Source organism: Carettochelys insculpta, chromosome 2 (assembly GCF_033958435.1).
Source record: "Carettochelys insculpta isolate YL-2023 chromosome 2, ASM3395843v1, whole genome shotgun sequence".
NCBI lineage: Eukaryota > Metazoa > Chordata > Testudines > Carettochelyidae > Carettochelys > Carettochelys insculpta.
The window spans coordinates 96,696,117-96,718,265 of record NC_134138.1 but is presented as its reverse complement, the minus strand read 5'-3'; the positions used below and the strand labels follow the sequence as shown (position 1 = coordinate 96,718,265).

Genomic DNA, 22,149 nt, shown 5'->3' with positions numbered 1-22,149 from the left:
TGATGGTCTAGGAAGGAGTACTACGGAAAGGGACTTAGGGGTCATAGTGGACCACAAGCTAAATATGAGTCAACAGTGTGATGCTGTTGCCAAAAAAGCAAACATGATTTTAGGATGTATTAACGGGAGTGTTGTGAGCAAGACACGAGACGTCATTCTTCCGCTCTACTCAGCGCTCACTAGGCTTCAATTGGAGTATTGTGTCCAGTTCTGGGCACCACATTTCAAAAAAGATGTGGAGAAACTGGAAAAGGTCCAGAGAAGAGCAACAAGAATGATTAAAAGGTCTAGAGAACATGAGCCCTGAGGGAAGACTGAAAGAACTGGGCTTGTTTAGTTTAGAAAAGACAAGACTTAGAGGGGACATGATAGCGGTTTTCAAGTGCCTCAAAGAGGGTTACAAGGAGGAGGGAGAAAAATTGTTCTCCTGGGCCTCTGAGGATAGGACAAGGAGCTAAGGGCTTAAACTGCAGCAAGGGAGGTTTAGATTAAACATTAGGAAAAACTTCCTCACTGTCAGGGTGGTTAAAACACTAGAATAAGTTAACTAGGGAGGTTGTGGAATCTCCATTGCTAGAGATTTTTAAGAGCATGTTAGACAGACACCTATCAGGGATGATCTAGATGGTGTTTGGTCCTGCCAAGAGGGCAGGGAACTGGACTCAATGACCTCTTGAGGTCCCTCCCAGTTCTAGCGTTCTTGATACTATAGTACATGGCCCTACCCACTTATTTGTCTTATCCATCTGTTATATCCTGTCTTTTAGACTATAATCTCTTTCAGGTAGGGAATGTTGTTTATTATAGGCCTGTATAGTATCTAGTACAATGGAGCTCAACTTGGTTGTGATTATTGCTATTGTAGGTGCTACTACCATATTCATATTATAATAGTAATTAATATTCTACAAGACACTGTGATTACTTAGTTCACGTCTGTAAGTAGTCCAGAAATGCAAAACACTGCACTAACACTAAATCTACCACTAAATGCTTCTAATCATTAGAAAAATTATTACTAGTGTCCAAATAAAACTAATAGTGCATGTAATAGCTAACGCTGGAAACATGGCTTTTCAGAATCAAGAGGGAATATTATTAATTTGCATAACTTGCAAAATTTCCAAAGTACTATAAAAATTGAGGTCCAATGCCAAATACCACATCTTGAATGTAACATAAATGGCTGTACTAGCCATTCACATTGGGACAATATGCAATAGTCTTTCTAGGGGGGTAAAAAACAATTAAGAAACTTCATTTTGTGTCTGCATGTTCAGGAGGCAAATCAGCTACGTGAATGAGCCCTGAGTAAATATTAAATGACTTGCACTGAGTTCTAAACTTCTTAATGGAGAAAGTAGTAGATGAAGTTTACAGAGACAGCTAAACTTATGGACAAGGAAGAAGAAAACGTAATAATACATGTACTGAACAAATGCTATATGTAGAGACTGCGTTCCAATGAATCACCTCTGAGACCCTGACCTTTTCTTTCTACAGAATTCTCATTAGATTAGTGTCATGTTCATTGAAATTAAAATGCTGTGAGTCCGTACTCCCCCCCTTAATTAAAAAAAATAGCTATGCCAAGACAGACCATGGAATCTTTTAGTCATTTATTCTATTCTTGAGTATGTCACACAGTTACATTCTATATCAATCACAAAAAGATTATACTGGAGGAAAAGTTTCTTTCTAGGGTTGATTTGAGGCCAGTCATTTCCATGAGCTTAATCTTTTTGGTTCTTTTCACATATGATGACAAGGGCACCTATAGAAGGCAGAGGAGCTGTTACTTTAATATGGTACTTAAGCCTCTGTCTTTTCATTTTTTTTTTTTTAAAGCAAATGGGCAGATAAAGGATACAGCAGATTTATGACAAAAAATAAGCAGAAGGAAGAATGTGGAGCATTGCTATAAAAGGTAGCTAAGAGGAACTGTGCTGGCATGCAAGTTCTTGGAAAGCGCTCGATGGGATGAACGACTATCAGGTGGGACCGACGTAAGCTGATCATAAGCAGACATAAACAAGCAAGCAAACATCTGTAATAGTTGGTATCCTTCGCATTTAACTCATTCTCACAATAAAATAATTATAATCAGGATGTGTTTCAACAACCAACGATTAGCTAAGAAAATAAAATGATCTACCTGTGTCTGAATTTCGATCTTCATTTCTGGATGGACTAATAGTAAAAGGAAGTTTACGTTTCATGGAAGACTTTTCTTTCATCTCCTTCCCCACGTCATTCCTATCCACTTTTGGAGTTTTGCTGTACGATGAAATCTTCTCCTTGCTCTGATAGAAACAAAAAGTATACTAAGCAATGTTTGCACAGAGAAGAATAGTGTACACTTAATACAACAGTGTAGACTTATTAAAATATTGACTTACATATTAACTATCAAAGAAATGTACTGTTACCAAAATACAGAAAAAGTGTTTTTTTTTTTAAAAAGGAGGAGGGGAAGCGGTGGAGAAAAAGCAGAATTTTACATATAAACATGGTTTCTGTTTTTTAAATATCTGAATTCAGGACTGATGCTCTATTGCACTCTCAGCTCTTTCACTGATTATTAGTACAGGAACTGTATTGAAGTCAAGAAATGCTAAAATAATCTGGCATCCTTTGATCCCAATTCACTTGCTTGGCCTTTCCATACTATAATAATCTTATTAAGAAGACATAACTAGTACTGAACAAATGTGACCGAGAATTGAACATACGAATGAAACACAAAAAAAGTAGTCAAAACTGGCTTCCCACTTTGGGGGGGGGGGGCGCAAAGAAAAAGTGAAACCTATTTATTTGGAAATATTTTATTAAACTCACAAATAATATTTAGAAATGTTTTGGCAAATCTAGAAAGTATTGTTAGATTAGCCTAATATGAGAAAGCAACATTTACAAGTAAAGTTATACCTCAACAGTACCTCTGTCGACAGATAGCATTGGCACACAAACGCAGATCAAAAGGGCAATCTGTTCTGTTGAAAGAGCAGCCGTACTGCCCTGCCCTGTCTTGACAGAATGGCTGACCAGAAGCTCTGCAAACAGGGATGCCCGGGAAACCAGAAGCCCTCTCTGTCGACAGAACTGTCTACACAGGCACTCTGTCAACAAAACACCGTCAACAGAGATACAATGCTGCCTATTGAACAGCTGAATTTTCTTAACAAACTCTCCAGAGTGCTTTAACCGTTTAAAGTATCAGAGAGGTAGCCGGGTTAGTCTGTATCTGCAAAAAAAAAAAAAAACAAAAACAAAAAAACCAAGAAGTCCTGTGGCAACTTACAGACTAATTGATATTTTAGAACATAAGCTTTCTGAGGAAGTGGGTCTTTGCCCACAAAAGCTTGTGCTCCAAAATATCAATTAGTCTATAAGGTGCCACAGGACTTCTTGTTATTTTAACCATGTAGACACTTGGCAAGTTTTGTCAACAGAAGCTGCCCATGGAGATGTGGCCAAGGAATCCCATTTACATTATAGGTTTTGGAAATACAGCATCTAAGCACACCAGAGAAATTTAGGTGTTTTTAGTCCTCATCCCTCCCATTCTGAGAAACTCTCAAAGAATGTTTAGGTCAAACTTCAAGATGACTGACTAATTCTGTCACAGTAATATATCAAAATATAACAGATTTCCAAAGTATAACAAACCATTTTGACACTTTTGCAGAAGAGGAGGCCTGTATAAGATTCATCTTCTGGCTAGATGAATCTGACAGAAGAGACTTGGAAGAAAAAAAGTACAATTCTCAAGACCGCCTCTGCTAAGATGTTAAGAGGAGTACATTCCTACCTTTACGATATGACACAGAAGGCTGAGGCAGGCAATTGTTCTTGCTCTTCAAGAGCTCTTGCCTATGTCCCATACAATTCAATCCAGTCATCCCTCCCAAAACTATAACATACAGTTAAAAATACTGGGGGCAGGGGACAGTAAGGATATAATGATAGCAATATATTCATGACACTTTGGGTATGTCTACATTAGGAAATAAAGTCAAATTTATTAAAGTTGACTTTATAGCAATAGATTTTATAAAGTTGAAGTTGAGAGTCCACACCTACTCACAAAGTCAGTGTAGTGCATCTCCACTACATTGCCTAAATTCGACTGTTGCAGCACTGCATTGTGGGCATCTATTGCCCACTTCCTACATCTCTGCTGCATTTTGGGGTTTTTTGGCAGTGAGTTATGGAAAAAAAAAATGCAACAAGTGGTTGTGGGCATGTAATGTCACCATATCACAGTGCACTTCCCTCATTCCCCCTGCCACTGAAAACAAATGTCCACGTTTCTGAAGCCTGCCTCTGAATCAGGATGCTTTGATAATTGCCACCCTCAGAACTGGATATTTATGCGCCAATGTGCCCAGAACACAGTAGACTGTCAAAATTGAGGAAGTAGTACAGGATAGTAAAATTTAGAAAAGTGAAACACTTGAGAGTGGTGTTTTGCTCAGGAGAAAGAACTCATGAAAAAGCTGTACAGTAGCCAAAAGGATTAGTAAAGGTGCTCAGGCTACAATATATGAGCATTTAATGAACTCTGCATGTCAGGGAACTGTCAATTCCACATATTAAGGTGCCTGCGCTCCAGGTAACTGTGCCATGTTAACGGGAACCTCAGTTTTGCCCTGGTGAAAGAACTCCCGAAAAAAACTGTACAGCGGCCAAGAGAATTGGTAAAAGCACTCAGGCTGTAATAATGTATGAACATTTCAGGAACCCTTGTAAACGTGCCTGGTTTCAGTGGACCTGTCAGAAGCAGACATCTGGCAAAGTTCAGGAAGTAGCATACAATAGAAAAGCTGAAGAAAGTTGAACCCTTGAGTGTGTTGACTAATAACAGACAGATAGCCATTTTAGTCTGTATTCTAACAAACCAGTATTCATACAGAACTTTAAAGACTAACAAAATGATTTATTAGGTGATGCACTTTCGTGGGACAGACCCACTTCTTCAGTTCAATAGCATGTCCAGTCCAGACCCAATTATACAGCACAGAGATTCAAAAAAAATTGCAATAAAAACTGACAAATCAAAACACATATAACTGAAGGAGGGCGGTGACTTAACATCCCCCAACTCCTCACCCCAAATCTCAGGTGAGGCACCTGTTAACATGATGCTGTCTGTCCTCGGGGGGGGGGGGCACGCACAAGGGGAGAGGGGAAAGGCAGCCCACATAGATGCAGCTGGGGCCGGCCCCAGCAAAAAACTCAGCTGAGGTACCAGTTAACAGAGCTGTCTGACCTCTGATGACAGGGGGGCCAGCCCACATAGACACTGCTGGGACTGGCGCCCCAAAGCTCAGCAGGCAGGGGCCAGCTGAGGCACCTGTTAACCTCCTGCAGTTAACCAGATATAGATGCAGCCCCACTGGGGAAGCCCTCCCCCGATCACATTGCCTTTCATGGGCCAGCCAGCCTCCAAATCTCTTTACCGCAGGGGGACACTTCCCCCAGCGAGAGACAGTCCCCAAATCTTTCCCACCTTTGAAGTATTCGCTGCATGCAAGCCAGGACATGCTGCTGTCTGGAAGCATGGACTGCACAGAGCAGCTGGCATGTGTTTTTCTTGGGTTGTAGGGTTAGCCAGGTGGTAGCCCCCAACTGCATGGCACCTGTAAGGGAGTGGTGCTGACCCTATGCAAATGTGACCTGAAGAAAAGAAGTTTCTCAGCCTCTCATACAAGGATGACCCTGACACGCAAACCACCACCTGCTGTGTTCGGGCAGGGACTAGCCTGCAAGACGAAATGAGACCCTGGCTCTCCTGATGGCCCCAAGCTGGAGCTCTCTAAAGTACATAAGAACATAAGAATGGCCATACTGGGTCAGACCAAAGGTCCATCCAGCCCAGCATCCCATCTGCCGACGGTGGCCAATGCCAGGTGCCCCAGAGAAGGAGAACAGAAGACAATGATCAAGTGATTTATCTCCTGCCATCCATCTCCTGCCCTTGTTCTGAGGGCTAGGGCACCATACTTTATCCCTGGGTAATAGCCATTTATGGACCTAACCTGCAAAAATTTATCAAGCTCTTTTTTAAACCCTAATAGAGTCCTGGCCTTCACAGCCTCCTCGGGCAAGGAGTTCCACAGGTTGACTGTGCGCTGTGTGAAGAAAAATTTCCTTTTATTAGTTTTGAACCTACTACCCATCAATTTCATTTGGTGTCCCCTAGTTCTTGTATTATGGGAAAAGGTAAATAATTTTTCTATATTCACTTTCTCCACACCATTCATGATTTTATATACCTCTATCATATCACCCCTCAATCGCCTCTCTTCCAAACTGAAAAGTCTCAGTCTCTCTAGCCTCTCCCCATATGGGACCCGTTCCAAGCCCCTAATCATCTTAGTCGCCCTTTTCTGAACCTTTTCTAATGCCAATATATCTTTTTTGAGGTGAGGAGACCACATCTGCACACAGTACTCAAGATGTGGGCGTACCATAGTTTTATATAGGGGAAGTATGATATCTTTTGTCTTATTATCTATCCCTTTTTTAATAATTCCTAACATCCTATTTGCTTTACTAACTGCCGCTGCACACTGCGTGGATGTCTTCAGAGAACTATCCACTATAACTCCAAGATCCCTTTCCTGATCTGTCGTAGCTAAATTTGACCCCATCATGTAGTACGTGTAATTTGGGTTATTTTTTCCAACATGCATTACCTTACACTTACCCACATTAAATTTCATTTGCCATTTTGCTGCCCAATCACTCAGTTTGCTGAGATCTTTTTGTAGTTCTTCACAATCCCTTTTGCTTTTGACTGTCCTGAACAACTTGGTGTCATCTGCAAACTTTGCCACCTCACTGCTTACCTCATTTTCTAGATCATTGATGAACAAGTTGAACAGGATCGGTCCCAGGACTGACCCCTGGGGAACACCACTAGTTACCCTCCTCCATTGTGAAAATTTACCATTTATTCCCACCCTTTGTTTTCTGTCTTTTAACCAATGCCCGATCCATGAAAGGATCTTTCCTCCTATCCCATGACCACCTAATTTACATAAAAGCCTTTGGTGTGGGACCGTGTCAAAGGCTTTCTGGAAATCTAGGTATATTATGTCCACTGGGTGCCCCTTGTCCGCATGTTTATTAACCCCTTCAAAGAATTCTAATAGATTAGTTAGACACGACTTCCCTCTGCAGAAACCCTGCTGACTTTTGCCCAACAATTCGTGCTCTTCTACGTGCCTTGCAATTTTATTCTTTACTATTGTTTCTACTAATTTGCCTGGTACTGATGTTAAACTTATCGGTCTATAATTGCCAGGGTCTCCTCTAGAGCCTTTTTTAAATATTGGTGTTATATTGGCCGTCTTCCAGTCATTTGGTACCAAAGTGGATTTAAAGGATAGGTTACAAACCACTGTTAATAACTCCGCAATTTCACATTTGAGTTCTTTCAGAACCCTTGGGTGAATGCCGTCCGGTCCTGGAGACTTGTTACTATTCAGCTTATCAATTAACTCCAAAACCTCCTCTAATGTCACTTCAATCTGAGTGAGTTCCTCAGATTTGTCACCCAAAAAGGCTGGCTCAGATTTAGGAACCTCTGTAACATCCTCAGCCGTGAAGACTGAAGCAAAGAAAGTAGCTACATGCAAATCACCACACTGATCACAAACAAATTAATTCTAAATGCCAGTCTTCCCATTTCCTACTTTCTGCTCACCTGGAGCAACGACATGAAAGGACACCTCGAAGGGCATTGTGGGACAGTTTCTGGGACTAATAAAATCAATTTTAACCCAGGTTAAATCTACACTGTGTTAGCTCAACACTGGAAATTCGATTTTTCAAGTACTTTCATTGGGAGAGAAGTCAGCATTACAGCCACTTAGAATTGACTCATTGACTGCTGAAGTGCAGATGGAGAATTTATAAAACTGACCCTAGAGCCTTAAATTTGACTGTATCTGTTAGTGTAGACCAGGCCTTAGTTCTGTGTCTTCTCATCAAGTGTGGACAACACATCAACTTCTTGTCTCAACATCTGAAAGTTAGGTATGTGAATGAGAACCAGATGGCACAAACTCAGTTTGCATAACATTGGTAAAAGTGCTCCTAGGCAGAAAAGTAAACAGGCTGACAAGTTAGACATAGGCTTGAAGACAGCCTAAACAGTGCACTGGCTCAGCAGATATTTCTCACATATGTAGACAAAGAAAAAAAGCAGTCCTGTAGCACTTTAAAGACTAAGAAATAATTTATTAAGTGATGAGCTTTCTTGGGACAGACCCACTTCAGATCTGGAAAGTTCCAATAAATTAAAACTGAAATGAAGATAATTTAACAGAAAGATACGAAAGAAAAAGAAAGAAAAACCAATGAATCAGCAACACAGGACAGAAGAGGGGGAAGAAAATTATTTACTACAAGTGCCTATTAAGTGGACTGCCTGAGATCCCTACGAATATCAACGATGGGGACACTATCCTTGTAATGTATAAGGTAATTGATAGCTTTGTTGAGACCGAGGTGTAAAGTATCAAACTTGAGAATGAACTCCAACTCAGATGTCTCCCATTGTCAGTCAGAGACTGGAACTTTGATTTTACAAAACACAAACCATTTGGAAAAAAGAGACTTTGTCATGGCCCTCAATGCCAACAAGATGGAAGACAACGATACTGAAGGTGTAATTCTGACAATACCATCTAAAGAGCTCAAAGTGCCACAGTCCCAGGAACCACAAAAATACCCTGTAATTAGTGAACACTAAAATTATTAGAGCTCTGTGTGGATATAAAATTGGTATTCATTGTCTGTAAATTGGTATCCGTGGTAGGGCACCTCAGCACACACCAATTCATATTTACGGATATATGCATCTGTGGATATAAATTTTGTGTCCACAGAGTTCTAAAAATTATTACTTACTAACGAGAGCTATTCAAATAAAAGAAAAAAAAATCAAATAAAAATCAAAGATGGTCTTCAGATTCAGGACAATGAGTCTGACCTATGTGTACCAGTTGATGAGATACTGAAAAAACTTCTGGACCAGGATTCCCAAATTCTTGGATCCAAGCGTTCAGAACAAGAATTATGGATTTTAATGGTTACTGCTTTACAGAGGGTTTTCTGCACACATACTGAAAAATATTTGTCCCAGAAATGTGATCTAAACAGACAATTCTCAAAGAACCTGCATGTACTTAAGAAAATTTGAGTTCATTATTGTGATCCGAAGCAAACTCTCAGAAAGGCCAATTTTGTATTTTTTTGTTTTTAACTGACAATACAGAGAAATTGAGTAAGCTTAACGTGATTAAGTATCCATAAGAGAATTATTTTGCTGTCGTCTTTGCCTACTAGCCAACCTTTTAGAGACACACTTGGAGAATATTCTTCTGTGACATCGTTATAATTCATTTGTACTACTTGATTTTTACTTCAGGGATCTGAAATTGCCTTTTTTTTTTAAAATGTAGGCACACAGCATCATGATTTTTTGTTGCTCAAATTCATTTTAGCTTATCCACTCTTGTTCCAATCTTCTAAAGAATGTATAGTGTTGGCAACAAACTGAAAATCAGAAGAATTTACCACTAGTAAGCATTTGTTCATTTTTTTAATACTGGAGAATACACTGCACCTTCCTTAAATGCAAAGGTCTGGTAATAACCTTAAACATGTACAAATAAGTCACTGTCCAGATTTGTGATTTTCTAAATGGTAACTTATTTAAAATCCTGCTTGCTAGATATAGTTTTTAAAACTGGACAAAAATGTAGTTAAGCTAAGAATCTGCAGAATGCTAAAAACCTGTTTTATAAAACCATCCAGTGAAACATTTAAAATATTAATCACTGCATTATCTGGGATTTCATTTTTGAATATTTTACACTATGGTTTAAATTGTATAATCATAGAAAAACGAAAATATAGTTCTACATCTTCCTCTAGTCACAAAACAGCATCATTCAATATATTCCCCACTTCCACACATAAAACCATAAATACCATTTCAACTTGTATTCTTCTTAAGCAACACAGCATTTAATCTTCATATTTTACAAAAAGATAACCACACACTTCTTTTACTAATCCATAAAGTTGTGCACAAGCTAGAGAAGATATCTTTTACATTGCTACTGCCCATCCACATAGGTAACAAGAAGTCCTGTGGCACCTTATAGACTAACAGATATTTTGGAGCATAAGCTTTTGTGAGAGAGGACCCGCTTCATCAGACGCTATGATTATGGAACAGTGTGAAAGGGGAAATTAACCAGGGATTTCCCATATTTTTAGTGTTTGGATTGAAGATTTTAAGTTTTAAGTCTATCACAACACAGATTTTGGTGTGACAGTAATCAAACTATTACAAGGTTCTTCATAACTGATGTGACGATGAAGGGTTTTGATGCTGTCACAGAGTGTGGTTAATTTGTTCCTTTTGCCTCTTAGGTAAGAAATCACAATTGCACTCAATCACTGATGTAGTAAAACAATATACTCCAAATCTTCAAACAAATCTTTTACATCTCTGTCAGAGATGTAATTTTACAGATGTGAGCTAGACAGTGCAAAAGAAGTACATGGTCTTGCTCAGAGGCTTGTGCTTAAAGGGATAAAAGAGGATAAGTTGTTTCAGCCTATAGAGGTGTCATACACAAATGCTATTTAAAATAAATTGAAATTGAAAATGCTGGCACAGGCAGGACATGTAGGAATTAAAATCTATTTATTATGGTTTTTCAAGGTTCCTGAGATATCACAAAAATGCTTTTGTACTAGATAAAAGTGATTAAGATGACAGGAAACATCCAAATATGAAACCACTCAATAATTGTTTTGATTGATTAAGTTCTGCTAAGACTCAGTTGCCATCTCTTTTGGGCAGTTGTTCTTGGAAGAACTAGACCCGCAGTGTCCAATACATTCGCCAATAGCCTCTTGTGGTGAACAGGACAGCACAGTGTGACAATTCCAGGCTCTGAAACCGCATGTGGCTCTTGGAGCCTTTAAGTGAGGTTCCTCAGAGCCACATATGTGGACTACCCTCCGCCCACTCTGCGCACATGCCCCACAACTTGGCAGTGACAGCCGCTGTAGCTCTGGCACAGGAGTCTCTCCTGCAGCCCTGGCCCTGGCCACTCTGGCAGCCCCAGTGGCCCCAGCTGGGCTCCAGCGCAGCCTCCATGGCTCTGGTGAGTTGCCAGCATTCAGTTGGGGGGAGGTGCCTGTCTCTAGGTGAAGGCATTTATTTTGAGTGAGGGGGGGTGGGGTTGTGGCAAATATGGAAGGACCACAACTACAAGTGTGGTGATCTTTGAATTACTATTGGACACCACTGAACTAAACTGTTTAGGAGTGAAGAGAGGAAAACGTCATTGTGTACCAGTGAACTTCATTGTGATGACTTTCTCTGCCCTCACCACCTGAAGGGACACTGAGATTTACCATCAAACCACTTTCCAGATGTTGAAAGCTATCCTCACCAGATGACATCATCTCCTCCATCAGGTTGGCCAAATCCTCAGAATTTGGATGTGAACGTAAGATTTTTACCACTATTTCTTCTCTTGCATGCAATTTCTTTTCCCCATTTTATTTCTCTGAACTCTTCCTCTTTCTGCTTCCCATCTCATAACAATCCAGTTTAAATAGACAGGAGAAATAAAACTTTGCATTACTCTTCAGTGATCAAAAATAAAGCTAAAAATGGCTTAAAAACCTATTTCCTGTTGTCAGATTCCAGGAGCAGTGAGCAAAGTTTTATACTGTGTCTGTGCCTGTGATTTCACAGCTGTTAAACTGCAAGCAGCACAAACAGAACCTAGGCCTTCTCCTCTTTTGCTATTTTCCATTTATATTAATTAGATTAGATTCATCTTTAAAAGAAACAGGACTGACATCAGAACACTAAAGGTAATCCCTGTAACTAACTCTTTTTCTCCAAGTTATTTAACAATAACTGAGAGACTGACAGGCAGACAAGAGACTGATTTCCCTTTTAAAAGGCAGCACAGTTAAAGAAAAACAAGGGAAATTAAGTAAGAATTAACTTTACACAATTAAAGTTTCAAACTAAACTTTCTTTTTATATATTTAATAAATGGTTTAAAAGGTTTTGTTGGTGACTATTCCAATAGCAATATTTGCTTTACTTAAAACCTAAGCCACAATATCTCTGTTACTATTTAATGTTCTAACAGTAAAACAAAGATTCTATTGGTACTTTTAACACCTTCAAGCCAGTACCCTTACAACACAACCTCAGCTTTTCTACCTGGAAGCATTACGCTTTTGAAAGACATAATATCTCCAAGGCAAAAAAAGGGGAAGAATAATACTGAGTAGCATCTCTTTACGTCTGTGAAAACTATCTCCCTGATTACAGTGTGGTACAGAAGAGGGTAACGTTCAGCAGGCTTGCAACCATCTTCTGCGTTCTGATAGTACTACAGACAGCACTCTCTCTTCCTCACTGTCTCTGAGCCCTATTGCCAAATTATGAATGCTCACTACATGTATGGGTACCCCACCAACAGGCAGACTCAAACCTAGAGCCTCTGGAGCTTAGGCTGTGAGGATGCAGAGGAGACTCATTCTCTCTCTCTCTTTAAGTGGTCCAAGTGTTACTATATGGGAGCATGAACCACACCCAGGCTGAAAAATCAAGTTTTAAATAACAACTCCATCATATGCAAGGAATGTATTTGAGTTAACAACATTGATCTGTGTTTTTTCTGGAGGAATCCAGAGTAAACTAAAATATCTGTATATGCGTACACATACATATAGACAAACACAAATTAGATGCAGTAATCTAAAATAGCTACATCAGTATAAAAAGACATCAAATGATGTAAGACATGAATGACACAATGGTACACTAAAAATAAATTCAGCATATCCAGTCCTTTTTAATATTAACCTGAGCAATTAAGCAGCTTTTAAAAATACTAATATCTGATGCACATATACCAATAAGAATATTAACAATTTAAAAAAAAATCTATTTTAGCTAGATTTTAAGTATGGGATACCAAAATACAGACTCACAGATATTTCCTAAAGTTGAAATGGCATACCTTGGTATACGATAGGGTTTCTTATGGTTAATACATATTATACAGTCCTACAAAATTAGTATTTCAGTGTAATTTAGTTAAATTCCATTTTTACCTTTCTTCCAGTTGGTTTCTCCACCATGGTGTTATCACTGTCAGAATTTTCAAACTGAACTGCTTTTGTAGACCCAAATTTGGGCATTTTATAGCTGTTCAGCTAGCTGTATCTTGCATGAGTGTGTTCATCATGTGTCTGCAAAAAGAGAAAATGTATTTTATATGCATCTATATAAACAGACAAAGCATAAGAATGCCACAAGTGGCAGTGTTCTTACTGTAGAAGACACTGGAGTAAGAGCAGGAACAGAGCTGGATCACAGCTGAGCTTTAACATATTCCAGTCACACTGACAACTACAGCGCCGAAGAACACGAAATCTAGCATAGAAATGCAGCTCTTACCAGTGATAAAATGGAACAAAGATCAGCTGCTGAGCCAGGTCCTCCCTGTAGCACACCTCTTTCACTGACTGCTATTATTATTTCTATGTAGTTCACAGCATTATTGACCAAAACTTTGTGTCCCTAAAATAGAGCAATTATCACCCCACCCATTTTACAGTTAAGAGACTGCAAGATTGCACAAAATCAATGCTAACAGAACTGGAACAGAACTCAGTTCTGGCAGACCCAGGTCTCATCCATCTGAACATACTACATTTCGATTGAGTGCAGTGAATCTATAGTCTTTGCTATCTAATTTCTAACAACCTATGAAAACAACATATCACACTTTCTTTACAGAGATTGGAATAAAGAAATCTTTGACTTCCAGGGTCTACTGCTATCTAGCAAATGATTCTGTAACCCATCAGCAAAATTTATTAAGTGACATTCAAGAGGTTTATGGTACGAACTCAAGGTGTTCAACCCCCACAGCTATGATACCAGTGTCATAATGGCTGTCACCAACAGAGTGATCTGTCGACAGATATCTTCTGACAAAACTTCTGTCAACAGATTGCAGCCCAACTGCAAAGTGGATCGAAAGAGCGATCCTCTCTGTTGACAGAGAGTGATTGGACTGCCCAGCCACTCTACTGGCAAAACGGCCAACTGGAAGCACAGCAGACAGGGCTGCACAGGGTCCTTGAAGCCCTGTCTGTCAATAGAAGGCCCCCCGGAAAATCCAGACTGGCTTTCTGTCAACAGATCTCTGTTGAGAGAAATGTTCTGCCTCACAGGGTAGAGGCAGAAAGGTATCGACAGATGTGCTGTGTTCTCTCTCTTTACTGCAGACAGACCGCTTTGGGAATGTGGACACACCTCAGGTTTTGTCAGCTATGCTCCAGTTATTTCTGGAGCCACAATTTTACTGTAGAATTTCCTGAACTACTTACCATTACATCCATAGTTCACTATAGTTGTGTTATACCTCCTGCAGAGATCAGATGGGCTCTCCAGAGATGGTGTATGTATAGGGTTATTATTGTGCTCGGCATAACATACAATTGTCAATAGGTCTTTACCTTTAATGAGATAATTGTTCTGAAAAGTGTTGCTGTATAAGCACACTCCCTTGGTTGTGTTTCTGGTATGCTTACCAAAGTGAATAATCTAAGTCCAACTCTTTGTTTAATCTACGTATAATATTGTCTACTGCAACCTGATGTCCCAGCCACAGCAAAAGAGACCCAAACCAGAGGAAATACACTTACAAAACACTTGGTTATGGTGGAGTTGTTTGCTGTTTCACAAGAGTTCCACCATGTCTTCACATCTTTCCTGATCATGGGATTTCAAAATGTCAAACCTAGAGGTTGGAAAAATGCTAAGTCAAGGTCTTCTACCTGTTCTCTGACCATATGTCTTTTAATGATAACTACAAACTTGTGAAAACCAGAAAATTCATAATTAATATGCTGTTTCACATACATGCAACCTTACCTTTGTCTCACTGAGATAGCAATACATAGCAGCAATTTAACAACACTTTTTGGCCTGCCTTTACAAAAAACTAAAAACACTAACAAAACTATGTTCTGGCCCTCAAAACTCCAGACCAGGACTCATTGTCATGCAGTGCAAACGGACCCTCAGTGTAGCCTCAATTGCAACAAATATATGTAAAATAATTGCTAATGGTGCTCTCCAGAGCACAATGGGCACTCTGAACTCACCCTCCTCTTTGTTTCCAGCTACATAATCACAATTAAAAAGGCTAACACCACAATGAAGGATATCCCAAAACTAGTTGTCTTCTGCAGTTTCTGGCAATATTCCTCATTCTTAAGAGAAGGCATCAAGATGCTGACCTCCCCATACACAAACAATTAAGGCAGTGTGACTACACTGTATATAAAAGAAGCATCTTAACTGTACAATTCCTCTTTTTTATAAGTTTATGGTTTGCAATGCTAATAATGCTCTTTTGGGTATAGGAGGAGGGACTGAGCACAATATCAATTGTAGCTGTTGCTAATGGCTCTGCTATAATAAAGTAGTCCTGAACATACCATTAATAGTTCTTGACTATCAATAAAATTAGCTCTTGAAAAATAAACTAATCTAGCCCTCAATATTGAATTAGTCTAATATCTGATTTTGATAGTTTGGTTACAATGCCCCATAAATTCACACTTTAGCATATAGCTGTGATTGTTTAAAGTATTGTAAACAAGCACTTATTTGTTGTGTTGCTTGAAATTACTGTTATTAGATAATTTTACTATTCTTGGAAGAAGCCAAACTCAACATAATCCTGATAGTGAAGCTACTGATTAGAATATCCAGTAGAAGGAGCTCACGAGTTTTCCCTAAGTACACAAGAAAAGGTTCTAAAACTTTTCTGATGCAGTAATGTAACTTGTCTTGCTACAGACTGTCTTGTCATCTTAGCACTTGTATTCAGCGCAAAGTGAACTCAAGTTGTACCTGAAAATGTTCCCCCCAAATTGAATCATGTCCACAGACAAAAACCCAGGAACACGGTGGGTCTTTAAACTCAAGTTTGGCAGCCTGTCATTGGGTAAATGCTAAAGAAAATGAACTTCAGCAGCTAATGTGACCATCCTCAAATGTGGGGGGCTGCTAGTTCTCCAATATCATCCTCTAAATTCCCAGAAAGTGCCCAAAAAGGACAAATTCTCCTGCAATTCACTGGGAAAGATTTCATAGCTCATTTCAGTGAATCTTTAATGCTACAGCCTCAATGATTTTTTTTTAGAAGGTGTGAACTTTAACATTTCAGATACACCTAACCCTCAAATTTACAAACTTTTGATTTATGAATTTTCACTAAAAATTATGTAAATTTATACCTATTTTTCAATTTATGAACAAAGAAGAACCAACCTTCATCCGAGCATTCGCTTCAAAAGTAACAAACATGGAAGAATACAACAGAACACAATGCAAGGCTAACTCATTTCCCTCAGCCGCCCAACTCTTTCCAGCTGGTTTGCGTGCTTCATTGTGTTTGTGTCATCTTGACTGTGAGTGATATTAATCTTCAATATCTTTGTTATTTGTAATCATTACAGGTCCTAGACATGAAAAAGTTTCTTTAGGAGCTGTCATTAAGACCAGAAATCAAGGAAATCAATATCCATGGCTACCAAACTTGAAGTTATTAGAAGAATTTAAGAGGGCCAGCAATCGAAAGACATATGTTTGGCAATGAACTTGGCAGCATCAACAATGTGTATGATCTTTGTGCAGAAAGAAAAGATAAGAGAAATGGTTGAAATGTACGTTGATGGAACTAAAAGTTGCATCAAATAACAAAGTCCAGGGATGCAATAATGGGTAAACCTGTAAGATTTTAAATATATTGGCTTGACTGTCATAATAAATGCAATGTGCCTTTGAGCTTTCTCATCATAAGGGAGAAAGCCCAGTCTCTGTTTGAGAGCCTGAAGAAGAAAGCCGATGAAGAGAGGCATGGGCGACAAAGCAGTTTTTTGCTGATTACATAACAAGCTACCTTTCATAATTCATCTCTAAATATTATGCTGAAAATGATCTGGATAATAAATGTCTGCTGATCCTCGATAATGCTCCCGGTCACCCTATCAATGTCAAAGACTATGGCGATAACATTCATGTGGTTTTTTTTTTCCCCCTCATATACCACTTTCATCCTTCAGCAAATGGATCAAGGCATCACTGCTATATTTAAAGCTTACCTCACCATCAGTTGCAGATAGTATCTTGTATCTGCATCAGATGGAGAAGACAAACCAACAATTAGGCAATTGTGGAAGAATAAGACTGTCAAGATGCTTACAGAAAATATCACAATTGCATGGAATAAAATTACTCCAAGTATCCTGAATGGTGTTTGGAAAAAGCTATTGCTGGAATAAGTTCGTGATTCTGTGGCTTTGAGGGAGAAGTGAAAGACATTCAAATTCTATAGAGCACCTGGCACCTCAAGTAGGATTCAATGAAGTATACACAGATGATGTTCAAGAACTGTTATTGTCACATGGTGAAGAACTGGGTAATGAAGAATTAATTCAGCTGGATGCAGGAATATTATCAGAAAAGGAGGAAGAATTGGATGAACCAAAAAAATGCTGGACTAGTACTAAAACACCCTCAAAATTCTTCAGTGCACTGGAGGCATCTACACAAATTCTCAGTGACAACGACCCAAACTTAGAACGGAGTTCAGCATGCAAGCAACAAATTCATGTAGCCATTTGATGCTATCAGCAGCTGTATGAAAGGAAAAAAAAGAGGGCTGCAGTACAAACTTTGATTCCATCATTTTTTTCAACCTTCTACTTCATCACCTCCTCCTAAACCCTCATCATCTTCAGCTGATCCTCAACTGCAATTAAGGAGGCTGAAGTCACTATGGAGCTGTTACTGATGATGAGGCAGACGATCCCATGGAACTCATGTGAACACCACCTACTTCACCACTAAGAACTGACTATGGTAATTAACGTAATAAAAAGTAATAAAGTAGCACTGTTCTTATTTTTCTGATGGTATAGTATTGTAACATATGTGGGGAAAAAAACTGGGTGGTTTTTTGGGAGTTGGGAACCAGTCCAGAATTTTTTACATTGAAATTATTGGGAATTTTATTTTTGATTGATGAATTTTCACCTCATAAGCAGTTTCCATGGAACAAATTACATTTGTAAATGGAGGGACAGGTGTATTTAAGAATAAGTGGAGGAAAAATCTTATCTTGGAGACTTTCTGGAGATTACATCCACCTTAGAATAAGAACAAACAATGAACTTGAGAGAAACAACCAACCTTTCCCTGGTTTTCTAGGAATACCTGGTTCCTGTTCACAAGGCAAAATTCCTTATGTATAACATATAACACTGTGTAATTATAAATACATATACAGTAAACCCTCAATTTTACAGACCCTGAGTTAGTGGACTGACTTCGGGAACAACAGACATCCCCCATTGTTCCCAAAGTCCACTGGGGTCCACAAAATCCTAAATCCTCCCCCGCTGCCAAAAAAAAAGCGGGGGAGAAGGTGGAGGAGATTTACCGCTGCCACAGACTGCATGCTGGTGGGAGGAGCACACAGTGGCTCCAGTGGTGGCTCCTGCAGGCCATGAAGTGGCCCCTCCAGCAGTGGTAAGGCACCTTTAGCCATGCACAGCAGATGCCTCAAGCTGTGCGCGGCACAGTGCCTCCAGCCACACACAGCAGGATCTGAGCCAGGGCAGGGTACAGGGGCTCCTGTAGTCATGGCTTTGATGAGTGACAGGTTTTTCTGTTTGTTTTTGTTATTTTATTTTATTATTTGGTCTGGAGGGGGTTGGTTTTTTTTTTTTTTGCCCAGAGACTCAGGTTAGGAGGGCTGGGCCCGGGGGGGGGGGGGGGGGGGCGGGCAGTAAAGCCTTGCATTTAAATGGACTTTCGTGAATAATGGGCACTCCTGCCCCACATTAGTCTGTTAAATGGACAATTTACTGGGCACACATACCCCATCAAGTACTTACACAGTCTCTCACTGACTTCTGTTTTTTTTTTTAATCTGTCAATCTTCTGTTGGATCTTTATTTTACCACATAATGATACACCTACTGTAGTACTAATCTGAAGTACTATGCACGGGTGCTGGAACAATTTGAACTGAACTGCAAACTCTGCATATGATAGGAACCACTTCAAGGCAGGGGTGCTCCCAAATGCCCCAAGTTCCAGTACCTCTGATACTACATTCAATTTTAGTTGCTTTACATAATTTTATATATATATATAGGTATTGTTGAAATGGTCTTTAATTTTCTTTAAAAGGGTAACAAAGATTATTAGAATTCTGAAAGATTTACCTAGGAACACAACACAACGAACTAAGATTAATGAAGTCTCACAAGCAGAGGAGAAGGGATTTTACAGGTGTGCCCAGATATATAGATACAGTTCTAAGGCATCAATCGCTTTTTAGTTTAGTTTAAAGTGCCTCATAACAGTCAGTTTTTAGTATATACTGGCTCATGACAAGTAAATCACGGTTACATTTATGTAAGATTACATTTAGAGCTAATGGAATACCTCATATTCACGTAATATATAAACAACCTGTGGAATTCATGCTCCACGTTAGCCATAGTTTCCATCATCTCCTTTCAGCCCGTTTTTTGCCATATTTGCTCTTTTTCGGTTTTCAAACGTATTCTTCTTTACTTTCTTGTTCTGAGGTTTGCATTCCTTCTTCCCCAGACAGCAGAAGGCTACATGCTAGTAGGGGGCCGGGGACACCTTTGTAGCTGAATACAGCTAATCTCACAATTGAGCTGAGTGCCATGGTAATTGGAAGAGAGAAGCATGAGACTGAGCGCATGTGGGAGCAGAAGTAATAGGTGAATAATCTTCAAGGAGCTACTCCCACTACTAGTTTATCCACAGGTTCAAGAGTATATTTGAGTTACAGAAGATGGGACCTATCATAATGCAAACCTCTTCACCCCTATTGTTCTCCTATGCCCCATGCTTTTTACCATGCCTGGCAAGTACCTCCCTACTTCCATCTGGGGAAACGTGTCATTATCTGTATTTTGTGGCACCTATACCATCACAAAATAATGCGTTCAGAAACATCGAAGTGATCCAGAAGTGCCAAAAAAATTTTCAAAGAGAGTGGGTTTTTTGTTTTTTTAAGGTTAAGTGACTGGTAACAAATATATTCATTTTGCCAAGCTGCAAACTACACTTTAAACCTACGCTTTTGCCTAAAAAGAAATATACAAAATGATGAAATCACTGTTGTTTATTCTACAAAGTTTCTGCAATATGTGCAGAGCATTAACACTGAAGTTCTATTTGCCTAAGGGCAATTAGTCATGTTTGTTCTAAAAGGCAAAGTAGCGTACTTGGAACAGTTGTTACTGCAGTATGTGCTAGCTGCAAACATAAGATTCTACACATTAGCATCAGTTCACCAAATTACTGAACACAATTTCTTGCTCATCTTGGACTAATTTCAACCTAGAGCATTCATACTTTAAATTCAAAAAAGCAATGATGCTGATATGATAAAATATCTCAGTTTTAGCAATATGTGCCATATTTCAAAACTGTGTGAAAAAATGCTGTGAATGTTTACAAGGCTGTACTGCTTTTGCAGAATGCTAAAATGTTAGAAACTAGTCATGAATATAGATTGCATCTCAGACATCTATTCATTTTAATGATGTTAGCTAAAGATTTAAACAGAAAAACTATTTTACAGAGTTTGAATCATGATGGTATTCAAAAGCAGCAGCAGCAAAAGTATAAGAGCAAGTAATTTAATTGACGAGAATAAAGATAATGGCCACGTCCGTACTTGGCCAAAATTTTGAAAGGGCCATGCTAATGGCCAAATCAGAGAATACTAATGAGACATTGAAATGAATATTCAGCACCTCATTAGTATACTGCCAGCCGCAGCACTTCGAAAACGCCATGTTTCAATCGCACGTGGCTCAGCTGATAGGAATAAGGTTATTTTGATGTTTGCAGGGTCCTTTCAAAAAGAGCCCTATGTAGACGAGCCACGCATAATCGAAACACGGCACTTTCGAAGTGTCACAGCCAACAGAATGCTAATGAGGTGCTGAATATTCATTTCAGTGTCTCATTAGTATTCTCCGATTTGGCCATTAGCATGGCACTTTTGAAATTTTGGCCAAGTGTAGACACAGCCAATATGAATTTCTTTCCTATTTCAGTAGAATATTTGAAGATTATAAGAAGATAATTAACTTTTGAGCTAAAATTTCAGTCACTACTGATTTTGGGTGCCCACTCTGATTCATCTCACAGGAGCCTGATATTTAAGAAATGCAGATCAGCTGCTCTCTGTAAAGGTATCTCAAGTTGAGCATCCAAAAAGTTACTACAGGTTAAACGTCTCTCATTCAACACCCTCAGACCTGTCCTGAATGAGAGAATTTGCCACAACATGGAAGGTCAATACTGTCCAGAAGCATTACCAACACTTCCACCGCTTACTAGGCTCTTAAGACATTTAGGGGTAAATTACAGCTAAACAACAACAACAGAGAACACTGAGAACCAGGGCTCGTGGCTGTAAACAAAGTTTACTGGACCACAGGAAACTTGGCTTCACCAATGAGAAGTGGTAATGCAGCTAACTAAAATCATTCTGGATTATGGATGTTGATGGATGAAAAAGTGACAGATTAAAGAGGTTCAATCTGTAGCGACCTATGAAAATTCAGACCTATATCTAACCCAAGAGTTGGAGACAGGAAGAAGGAGAGAGACTATTTATTTATTTATATAAAGGCAAAAGAATTACCTAGAGTGGAATCACAATGGCAAATTTCAATCTGTTATGACTATCAAACAAACAAACAATCTCAAATTTGTTCAGCGCTATTTATAAACACACCACAAGCAGATCTACAAAATGAAAAGGGGAAGAGGAGTATTAAATTTAAAGAATGAAACAAAAAAGGCTTCCGCAAACAATGAAATAATTCATTATGGTGCAAAATGAGTATTTTAACACAAAACACAAAAAACACATTTTGCTTGATAAAAATGCCATGTTCGCAATTTTGATACTTTTTTTTCCCCAAATAAAATGAAGT

General features: G+C 39.1%; 1 protein-coding gene across 4 annotated transcripts in view; it reads right to left on the bottom strand.

Annotated features, from left to right (window-relative positions):
- Positions 1 to 22,149, bottom strand: part of ANKRD12 (ankyrin repeat domain 12) — a 174,042-nt gene that overhangs the window by 113,898 nt on the left and 37,995 nt on the right. For 2 of the 4 annotated variants that reach the window (XM_074987438.1, XM_074987440.1), the window contains exons 3-4: positions 13,180 to 13,317; positions 2,156 to 2,303 (exon numbers count right to left, since the gene is read on the bottom strand). In XM_074987438.1, the coding sequence (XP_074843539.1) occupies positions 2,156 to 2,303; positions 13,180 to 13,266 (235 nt within the window). In that variant the 5' untranslated portion in view covers positions 13,267 to 13,317. Of the gene's footprint in view, positions 1 to 2,155; positions 2,304 to 13,179; positions 13,318 to 14,781; positions 14,877 to 22,149 lie in introns of those variants that run through there. The other 2 variants (XM_074987439.1, XM_074987441.1) reach the window with 2 other exon arrangements.